This window comes from Ostrea edulis, chromosome 8 (genome assembly GCF_947568905.1).
Source record: "Ostrea edulis chromosome 8, xbOstEdul1.1, whole genome shotgun sequence".
Classification (NCBI taxonomy): domain Eukaryota; kingdom Metazoa; phylum Mollusca; class Bivalvia; order Ostreida; family Ostreidae; genus Ostrea; species Ostrea edulis.
In genome coordinates, this window is record NC_079171.1 from 8,451,055 (window position 1) to 8,462,765 (window position 11,711).

The window sequence follows — 11,711 nt, forward strand, 5'->3', positions numbered from 1 at the left end:
ATGTTATGCATGATTTATCATCTTTATATACTTTGGATTGAGACTACATGATATGTGGTCACTTGAACGCTTTTATAGACGTATGTGTATACTGAATGTAAAGAGATAGAGAGACACTGACGCACAATAACAGATTGTCGGTGAATTTGACAGCATGGCACAACAACAGCCCCAGCAAGCTCGTCCTTGGAACCCTGATTTCAAACACACGGACAGAGAAAGGTATGGTTTATTCTCAAGGTAACCCTTAACTATTCTGTGCATGCGGAAATACTATGAAAAGAATGTATCAAAGGGCGTTTTCTGTTTGTGAAACACACTGGGACAAACAGCTGTTTGTTTACACACTCGGAAACTGTTTTTTAGAATTTAAAATTGTTGTTTATAGATTTTTTTTTTTTTTTGTGAATTCTGATAACAAAAACCAAAACACAAGTCTCATTTTAATATCGCATCTTTTTTTTTTTTTTTGTGCAACTTAAAAACATTTTTATTCAGTTTTTGCTAGTTTAATTATATTTTCTTTCTAAGCATTCGTGTTACCAGAGACCTATATAATATAGGTCCCTGGTGTTACCTAAAAGGAGAGCTCTGCCCGAAAGGCCGTGAGATGAGCAGTGTTTGAAAATTGGTCATTGGCATGTCTCAAGTCGGTGGTAGACAAATAGCACTGCCCGATGCCTGGATCAATGATGTTTTAGAGTCGGGCAGGTAATATTACAAGTAGAACTTTCCGTGGACAAGTGAATTTTTAAAGTAAAATAAAAATGTAAGATAATGATAGTAAATAGTAAATATATAATAAATTCACTGACAGCTTTGATCGTGGATAAACTAAAAATATGTCAGCATTCATCCAATGATTAAATAAAAATACATACACCCCTGACACTCAAACACTTTTAATTGTGTACAGGAAAGTTAAATCGATTGCAAAGTGCTGCATCTAATTGGACGCAGTGTCAATGTGCAATGTGTTGAAGAATTAAAACATGGACAAGTTTGTGACATTTAGTCAGGGAAAAGATCTGTAATAATAACGTTATGTATTTACTAGTATCTACAAAGCACGCAATGAAGAGAACCTGCGGATATCTTAAATCCTGGGAGGAAACATCGTCATGGCTTTATTACGATGAGCAAACAGAAATAGACATGAACATGATGAATGCACTGATTGGATAAAATACAAGATAAACAATTTCAAATATTTTATTTATATGTCTTAATTTACAGTGGAGCAAGTGAAATTTGGCATTTCCTACCTGTCCCCATCTATTTGTCTGCCATTGATAATCATATTTAGTGAAATACGATAAATAAGAAATAGAACATTTTCTAACTTTTATATCTTATTCATGAAATTACTCTGGTGCTGAACGCCTCGTAACATCCATATATTAAAGACTTGGCTTTCATATGAAACTAGAAAAGTGTCCACTGAGACTTGAGGGGATGGTAGAGCATGTGATGTTACAGTTTTGAGAATTTAGGGCTGAGACGTTACGATACGCCTCCTTCACGATACGATACATATTGCAGTACTTATGCCACGAATCAATGCTTTCAATACAATACAATTTACAGAAGAAACCAATAATTACATTGAAGAAAAATTTAATCACCAAGATTCACATTCATAATTTTAAAAGCAAATGGTTTCCAAATTGCCAAATGGTAAGATACATGTTGGCTGTGTAGTTTAAACTGATAAAGTTCATTATTATTTTCATAAGACTCAAGGCAAACAACAGTCTGAACGTTATTTGAAGCTATTTTTCCCTCATGCAGGTAAATATAATCATTACAAGCAGAACCTTTATTTTACTGTTGTAATAAGTGTATCCAACCTAAAATCAAGGCAATGAATCGAACATTTATATTGGAACAGTATCTACATTTCAGTGAATCGTTTCAGAGATTTCTTGTTTAGATGTTGTGATACACAATGACATGCATATGGATGATCAAAATGTATTTTACATCTTGCAACACATTTTAGGTATTTTATCTGCTTAATCATTTAAATAAAAATTAAATGCGAGAAATGTAATGCAGTCGACAGTAACAGTGCAATAAAACACACAAACAAAGGTATATTGTGTGAGAAATCTTGTCTCATTTTTCTGCCTATCAAAAAAAAATTCTCATACTTTCCAAACAATTCATCTATCTTATCTACCGGTGAAGCACCACAGTGAAATATTTTTATTCATAAAAACTCATGAGCTGTACGTTCCGTGCATTTAGTTGAAGTACCGTCTTCTAAACACTTTTTTTTTTTTGCTAAAGACTGTTACAATGATTATAATAAGTATACAATTCCTTTTGATCAGATTGAATATATATAAATTACAAATACCACATCAGAGTCATGTATTTTTTGGCAGTCATATTTTAGAATTTGAATAACTATTCAAGCAACCAATGAATCTATTTATTACTTGAATTACTACACAGTGTTGTTGCATTGCTCTGGTTTAGTACTGCAGAACTAAATTAATTAAGACTTGTGCTTCATGAAGTATGCTAGTGTGTTGTCATTCATACCCCCATGTATCTTCAGAAATGAGATTCATTTCTTAAATAGCTCAACATTTGAATTTCCCAGGGATTTTTTTTTCACTGACCCAGTCTCTTCTTGATTTTCCACCAGTTAACATGGGTTCCTTCCTTGAAGATCTTTCTTAATTAAGTTTTGAAATATAAAGATTTAGGCTTCTTGATTTTATTATCTTTAGGATAAGAGTATTGTAGTTAAACTTCTGCGACTTTTTTGTCACATATTTGACAGATTTATAGAATATTGATTCCAAGCTTAAACCTTTAGACATAGGTAAATATTGGTAAATCCTAAAGTATCTAAAGGTATGAGTTCTTAACAAACCCCAAACAAAAAACTTTTATTTTGCGGGGAAAAAAATGTCCATCGTCCGGCGGAAATTTTTAGGTGTCATTTTGACAAAAAAATGACTGCTTTTCAGTATTGGGAACGGGGCTAAATTTTAACCCTCTTACAGACCCTAAACAATCCCTGGGATTACCTCTACACACACATATTCTCACTGTGACTCACAAAAACTTCCTTGTTATAAAGTAGTCCTTTATGTGGTGTCTTGTTATAAAGTAGTCCTTTACGCGGTATCTTGTTATAAAGTAGTCCTTTACACGGTGTCTTGTTATAAAGTAGTCCTTTACGCAGTGTCTTGTTATAAAGTAGTCCTTTACGCGGTGCCTTGTTATAAAGTAGTCCTTTACGCGGTGTCTTGTTATAAAGTAGTCCTTTATGCGGTGTCTTGTTATAAAGTAGTCCTTTACGTGGTGTCTTGTTATAAAGTAGTCTCTTATGCAGTGTCTTGTTATAAAGTTGTCCTTTATGTGGTGTCTTGTTATGTAGTCCTTTACGCGGTGTCTTGTTATAAAGTAGTCCTTTACACGGTGTCTTGTTATAAAGTAGTCCTTTATGTGGTGTCTTGTTATGTAGTCCTTTACGCGGTGTCTTGTTATAAAGTAGTCGTTTACGCGGTGTCTTGTTTTGTAGTTCTTTACACGGTGTCTTGTTATAAAGTAGTCCTTTACGCGGCGTCTTGTTATAAAGTAGTCCTTTACGCGGTGTCTTGTTATGTAGTTCTTTACACGGTGTCTTGTTATAAAGTAGTCCTTTATGTGGTGTCTTGTTATAAAGTAGTCCTTTACGCGGTGTCTTGTTATAAAGTAGTCCTTTACACGGTGTCTTGTTATAAAGTAGTCCTTTACGCGGTATCTTGTTATAAAGTAGTCCTTTACACGGTGTCTTGTTATAAAGTAGTCCTTTACGCGGTGTCTTGTTATAAAGTAGTCCTTTACGCGGTGTCTTGTTATAAAGTAGTCCCTTATGCGGTGTCTTGTTATAAAGTAGTCCTTTATGTGGTGTCTTGTTATGTAGTCCTTTACGCGGTGTCTTGTTATAAAGTAGTCCCTTATGCGGTGTCTTGTTATAAAGTAGTCCTTTACGCGGTGTCTTGTTATGTAGTTCTTTACACGGTGTCTTGTTATAAAGTAGTCCTTTATGTGGTGTCTTGTTATAAAGTAGTCCTTTACACGGTGTCTTGTTATAAAGTAGTCCTTTACACGGTGTCTTGTTATGTAGTTCTTTACACGGTGTCTTGTTATAAAGTAGTCCTTTACACGGTGTCTTGTTATAAAGTAGTCCTTTACGCGGTGTCTTGTTATAAAGTAGTCCTTTACGCGGTGTCTTGTTATAAAGTAGTCCCTTATGCGGTGTCTTGTTATAAAGTAGTCCTTTATGTGGTGTCTTGTTATGTAGTCCTTTACGCGGTGTCTTGTTATAAAGTAGTCCCTTATGCGGTGTCTTGTTATAAAGTAGTCCTTTACGCGGTGTCTTGTTATGTAGTTCTTTACACGGTGTCTTGTTATAAAGTAGTCCTTTATGTGGTGTCTTGTTATAAAGTAGTCCTTTACACGGTGTCTTGTTATAAAGTAGTCCTTTACACGGTGTCTTGTTATAAAGTAGTCCTTTACGCGGTGTCTTGTTATGTAGTTCTTTACACGGTGTCTTGTTATAAAGTAGTCCCTTATGCGGTGACTTGTTATAAAGTAGTCCTTTACACGGTGTCTTGTTATAAAGTAGTCCTTTATGTGGTGTCTTGTTATAAAGTAGTCCCTTATGCGGTGTCTTGTTATAAAGTAGTCCTTTATGTGGTGTCTTGTTATGTAGTCCTTTACGCGGTGTCTTGTTATAAAGTAGTCCCTTATGCGGTGTCTTGTTATAAAGTAGTCCTTTACGCGGTGTCTTGTTATGTAGTTCTTTACACGGTGTCTTGTTATAAAGTAGTCCTTTATGTGGTGTCTTGTTATAAAGTAGTCCTTTACACGGTGTCTTGTTATAAAGTAGTCCTTTACACGGTGTCTTGTTATAAAGTAGTCCTTTACGCGGTGTCTTGTTATGTAGTTCTTTACACGGTGTCTTGTTATAAAGTAGTCCCTTATGCGGTGACTTGTTATAAAGTATTCCTTTACGTGGTGTCTTGTTATAAAGTAGTCCTTTATGTGGTGTCTTGTTATAAAGTAGTCCTTTACACGGTGTCTTGTTATGTAGTTCTTTACACGGTGTCTTGTTATAAAGTAGTCCTTTACACGGTGTCTTGTTATAAAGTAGTCCTTTATGTGGTGTCTTGTTATAAAGTAGTCCTTTATGTGGTGTCTTGTTATAAAGTAGTCCTTTACGCGGTGTCTTGTTATGTAGTTCTTTACACGGTGTCTTGTTATAAAGTAGTCCTTTATGTGGTGTCTTGTTATAAAGTAGTCCTTTACACGGTGTCTTGTTATAAAGTAGTCCTTTACACGGTGTCTTGTTATAAAGTAGTCCTTTACGCGGTATCTTGTTATAAAGTAGTCCTTTATGCGGTGTCTTGTTATAAAGTAGTCCTTTACGCGGTGTCTTGTTATAAAGTAGTCCTTTACGCAGTGTCTTGTTATAAAGTAGTCCTTTACGCGGTATCTTGTTATAAAGTAGTCCTTTACGCGGTGTCTTGTTATAAAGTAGTCCTTTATGCGGTGTCTTGTTATAAAGTAGTCCTTTACGCGGTTTATGCTATAGACAGAGTCCTGAGTCCATGCACACACTTGCTGCATCACCAAAATCGTCATAGAACCTCATCTGTCCCTACCTGCTTCGACTGCTCAGGTGTCAATTTGTACAGCTTGTGTTAAAAATCCAGAAAATTTTATTTTCTCTAATATTTTTAGGTGGATATGCATATACCCAGCTTACATGAACAGCCGTAAAACGGTGACAGAGGGAAGAAGGCTCCCCAAAGACAAGGTGTGTTCACTGTATCTTACTAAGCAGTATTGCTCACGGCGTTACTAGAATAAGAATATGACGGTACTAGTAATTTACTTGCAGCGTTATAATAAAGTGTGTCGATGACATTCCCCATTTTCCAATATGGAGTTCCTCCTTAATCTCCCCAGCAAGTCACATTATGATAAATGGTGGTATTAGAAAGTCAGAGATAATTTCTCGAATTAATATTGACCTGGTGATGGCCACGTCATTTGTTTTGTATAGTGTTTATAGCCTCCACATTGGAAAATAATTACAATTCATTTAAACATGTTAAAACCAATGGCAATCTTACAATTAGTGAGATCATCATGCTCATTTGAAATTAATGTAAGATTCATCTTTTTGATTTTAGTTATTGCTGAATTTTTGTTTTGCAGTGTGTTGACAATCCGACATACAATGAAATCAAGGATGTGTTGATAGCCTCAGGTTTCAGTATCGGCATTGAGGTAAGGGGCCTTATAAACTCAGTCTGCGAAATTAGCGGTAGTCCGAATGCCCGCGGCCAGTGATTTTCCTGTCGGACTTCTAAAATCCACTTGGCAACAAGTCCGACTGGCTTGTAAAAAAAAATTACCCATCGGAGTGTTAATTTGACAATCGGTAGTAAATAAATATTACGCGCATGCTCATTAAGTCATAGAATTAGAATAACTCGCCCCAAAGAAAGTCATTCATCCCATTAATTACACATATTAACTCGGTCTGTTCCGGATTTGTCTTGAAAATTATTCAGATTTCGCATGCATATAATTTACTTTCATTTTCAACGACTTTCATTTTTTTAGGGGTTTTTTGTACATTTTTTTCTTGGGCAAGTGAAGTTGAGTTCGGGCATGTGGATTTCCTGAAAATGGTTGCCCAAATGGCTTGTGGTTTGCAAATCTTAATATCATTGACTGTAAACTGATACAGGTTTGTGTGTTTACATTGAGGTAAGGGGCCTTATAAACTGATACAGGTTTGTGTATATACATTGAGGTAAGGGGCCTTACAGTGATTCAGATTGATAGGACAGAGGGCCTAAATGATCCAAAAAGTATATGCCATTTTAGCCTAACTCTATGAAAACTTTAGGACCATAGCAGTGAGCGTTTTTTAATGTGCCAATGCCCACCGTGACTCGGGACCTCTGCTTTTAAGGAAATATCGGAAAGACCCGTGATTCTCACTTCTAAATCTAGTAAATGCAGAGTGTTTGTTGAAGGAGCAATCACTACCTATGTACACTATACATCTTAGGTTTGACACGTCCATGAGTGGGCTCGATCTCACTGCCTCCCTGTTACGAAGCACTGAACTATCACAACTGGAAAATCTTAATTGGGTTTGTTCATCAAACCAGACTCTTTTCTTCAATCGGATCCATTTTCCCCTAAACTGGTTCCCCGCGGATTGGTGTCATACACAATGAGAATCGAGATAAACAGGGGTACCAGTTTATCACTTTTTCTCTCAAAGTAATTTTAATTGGATGAAGTTTTACGAAAACCAATCAAAATTATCTATACAAATGATCGATTGAGTACTTGTCCTTTTTATGACGAACCAAGATGGAGAGCGGTTATTTTCCCGTGGCCGGCAGCCACTAAAAACGATCGGCCATACTGACCAAAAAAAAAATTTCATAGGCCATTTGGGCTTTTCTGATGAATTTTAGTAAGCCACTTTGAATACTTATCGGCCATTTGCCAATGGCCAACGCCAATCTGAATCACTGCCTTATAAATTGATACTGGTTTGTGTATTGACATTGGTGTATTTACAGTGAGGTAAGGGGCTAATGATACTTTTGTAGCAGGTCTTGCGTTTGTATACTCTGTACTGCGTGCTGTGCTTGTTTTATTTCATTTCATAGTGGCGACTTAGAAAAGACCCAGCTACACTATGAACTTGATAGAAATAAAAATAAGATTGACAACACTTTGGGAATTTATTACCAGTATGAATATAACAAACAGACACTCCTAAAGCCTACAACTTAGCCTATAAACTATCAAGAAATTATCCCAACCCAGAGGTAATCTTATAATTTAGTGAAGTTAAATGTGGCAAACTGAAAGTGTAACGACAAAATGGATAAACTAGACGTGATTCCAGTATAGGAAGATTGGGAGGAGAAGTGTAGCTAGCACTAGACGTGATTCCAGTATAGGAAGATTGGGAGGAGAAGTGTAGCTAGCACTAGATGTGATTCCAGTATAGAAAGATTGGGAGGAGAAGTGTAGCTAGCACTAGATGTGATTCCAGTATAGGAAGATTGGGAGGAGAAGTGTAGCTAGCACGGCCAACTCTCTCGTGTCGACGAATTGTTAGCTGCATGCCCTTATATAGTAATTTGAGCAAAAGAAATTGTCATTAAAGTTCTTGGCCGAAAGATAAAGTGGTCACATCGGGAACAAAATTCATAAATAAAAGTGAAAGTTAAACCGAAACTACCACACATTTAGCTAATACTCAGGTGACTGATAAGGACTGTGGGCTTGTGACACATTTAACTAATACTCAGGTGACTGATAAGGCCTGTGACTTGTGATACATTTAAGTAATACTCAGGTGACTGATAAGGCCTCTGACTTGTGATACATTTAAGTAATACTCAGGTGACTGATAAGGCCTGTGGGCTTCTGATACATTTAAGTAATACTCAGGTGACTGATAAGGCCTGTGGGCCTCTTGTTGTGCATTGTTATGGGAACCATTTCTAGTATTGTCATTGAATTTTTCAGAATAAAGTATATCCTAGAGAACTAGATCACAGAGACCCAAAAGTCCGAGGTCGTATCCGAGTGCAGCTTAGAGATGAAAATGATGGATATGTTATGCCAGAATTCAAAACAAGTAAGAACTCTACAAAGCATTCCTTGTATACGCCAAACTAGAAAATGAAGTTTCTACTCCCATTAAGCTTTGCTCCTGCAATGAAAATTGATCATGTTTTCTCAGACCAGTCACAATAGGTTTGGGTGTTCGCTGTACAACAAGGAAGGGGGGGGGGGGGGGGGAGGTGGTCCCAATTTGATTCTCGATCCTGTGCTGCCTTAAACTTACAATATTATCGTAGGCAGTCATTGTTTCTAAACTCCAGGCTTTGAAAGTAAAAGTTACCATTTCCTAGATGAAAAACGGTTAAAATTATTGCTCCAAGGAGGTAGCAATGACCCGGAAATGTAAGAATATATCGAGTTACTGATCCCGTACTGAATTTGTCAGAGGATATCGACTTACTGATCCTGTACTGAATTTGTCGGAGGATATCGAGTTACTGATCCCGTACTGGATTTGTCAGAGGATATCGAGTTACTGATCCCGTACTGGATTTGTCAGAGGATATCGAGTTACTGATCCCGTACTGGATTTGTCAGAGGATATCGAGTTACTGATCCCGTACTGGATTTGTCTGTCCCACTCGCACCTCAGAATACTCTTATACATTGGTTGTCCTCCGCCTTTGTGCGTCGTCCGTCGTGCGTTAACACTTGGGCATTTCTAACTTCTTCTTGATAACTATTATTCCCATTCTTTTCAAATCTAAAGAACAAGGGGAACATCAATTTTTAATTTCAGGACTCTTGGACCCCTGAGGCCTTAGAGACAGGGCAAAAACTACCAAAAATTGACCAATTTATACAAGTCTTTTTCCTAGAATTGCACATGTGTAAGACAAAGTAAATGCATAGTGATGTAAAGCAGGATGGTCTCTACCAAAATTGTAAATTTCATGATCCCCAGGGTAGGAGTTTTGACCCCAGTGTGGGGCCAAACTTAGTATATAGTATTTATGTGTAAAACATTTAAACATCTTCTTTAGTGCTATTAACACTAATTGAAACTAAATGGATATTTAGAAAGAGTAGGTATTTCTTTACAAAAATTGCAAATTCCATGATCCTAGGGGTAAGGGTTTGGTTTAAGGGTGGTGTCAAAATTATAATAGTGATTGGAAGGACCTATTTAAGTTTGCTGATACTGTATAAAATCTAAATGTATACTAAGGAATAGCAAAAAAGGATGTACAAAAAATGGTGAATTTTACAACCCCAGGGTTTACACTGATCTTAGATGCGACCAAATAAGTCATATCTTTTAATGTTAATACACATATTATATTATGTAAAACCTTTCATTAGTGTATGCACTTTTGAGGGCATTGAAGTTTTAAAACACATCTTGTTTTATACTGTTCCAGCAAACTGTTCTAATTTAGCTTAGATATTCAGAACAGGAATTTTTCCTAGATTTCATAAATACAAATGTAGTCTTTTCGAGTAGTGAATCATGTACTTTTTTATAGTACTCAAGTGACCGTTAAGGCCTGTGGGCCTCTTGTTTAATGTAGAATCATAAAGAATATCGATTGGTTGAAACAAAACTTTTTTTTGCAGGGAAAGCGGTTCTGGAAGTTATATGTGAGAAAATTCCAAAATTAAAATCGCGGATTCAAGGTGCATCTTCCCAGCCTGCCCCAGCTCAACAGCAGACATCCGCAAAGTCAAAGAAAGGACGCAAGGGGAAATAATCAGGGATATAAAGGGGAAATAACCAGGGATATAAAGGGGAGATAAACAGCGATACACAGAGAAGAAGTATTTGGATGACAATGGCTGGTGTGAGTGGACATCATACTGACTGGAATAGACTGATGTGTGATGATAATTTGAATAATCCATCATGTGCGACACGACATAGTGACATTTTCCTTTCTACATTATATTCTAAAACATTACAGTTTGTCATTTCTTTCTGTTTGCACGTCCTAGGAATAATTTGATGTTATATATAATACATTATGTCAATATAACTTCTGTCTTCACACCACAGGGATAATTTGATGTTATATATAATACATGATGTCAATGTTTGTTTGTGTATTATTGACAGTTATATATGTATATGTACAAAGTGAGGGAACTCAAGAACTAATGTTAAGGTACTGCCTCTCAATTTCAGACAGGATAAAACATTAATTCATATAAAAACTGCTAGTTTGTATGTTCGGAGTCTGCAATGGTAATAGTTTTCTGTTTGAAACAAGGTTTATATCTCAATCACTGTCTGATATGCATGAAACTAAGAAGTCGTCAGTGATATTTCACACATGTATTCTTTATTTGTATTGTGTATTGTTGATGTAGTACTGTTTTTGTTGTGTGAAAGCTAGGTAGGGATGTTAACATGGAACGGAAGTGAATAATTGTGAAAGAGCAAATATACCAATTTATTATAAATGTAAAAATTACTGGTCGATTCAAAGTTTTGAAAAATAAATATGTTGTCTTATTGGTTATTTCAGTTTATCTATATCAACACGTGTGATGCTGGGTTGTTTTTATTTGGATATTGACAAATAAGATAATAATCAATAATAATAAGGTGAGACAGGGGATGCTTACTCATCCTAGGTACGTGATCCCACCTCTGGTTTATCCAAGGGTCCGTGTTTGTCCAACTCTGTATTTTGTATTGCTTATAGTAGTTATGAGATTGATCAGTTCATTAACTTCACCTTTTCATGCATCAGTTTGAGGAGGATATTCTTATTGGGATTAGTTTGTGACACCTGATCTGTTTATCTGTAATAGATTAAAAGATTTATTTATCTGGACAAATTTGCCTGGACCTAAGGCGTCCATATTAGCGAAGTTTTTATGTATGTTTGACAAGTGGTCAAAAGCCAAAAAGGTTGTCGCAAGGCTAAGACAGGCCAGAAAGGGCACATGTAAAGTTACAGAGGTTGCCATGAGGCTAGGGATGATTAGGGGGACATGCACAAAGTTTCACATATTCTAAACCTCTGAAAAATCAAATGGATTCAAAATCGATATCATGAACTTACTTTGATTTGGTAAGAAGTTGTGGT

At 36.2% G+C, this 11,711-nt stretch overlaps 1 protein-coding gene across 2 annotated transcripts; it reads left to right on the top strand.

Annotated features, from left to right (window-relative positions):
- Window positions 1-87: 87 nt before the first annotated feature.
- Window positions 88-11,131, top strand: LOC125672843 (signal recognition particle 19 kDa protein-like). 2 transcript variants are annotated; one of them, XM_048909059.2, is made up of 5 exons: window positions 88-222; window positions 5,749-5,824; window positions 6,229-6,300; window positions 8,581-8,692; window positions 10,237-11,131. In XM_048909059.2, exons 1-5 carry the CDS (start codon window positions 155-157, stop codon window positions 10,368-10,370), a joined length of 462 nt encoding a protein of 153 aa, XP_048765016.2. In that variant the 5' UTR covers window positions 88-154; the 3' UTR covers window positions 10,371-11,131. The 2 variants fall into 2 exon arrangements, with proteins under 2 accessions (XP_048765016.2, XP_056004083.1); XM_056148108.1 differs by having other exon boundaries at window positions 116-711.
- Window positions 11,132-11,711: the final 580 nt, after the last annotated feature.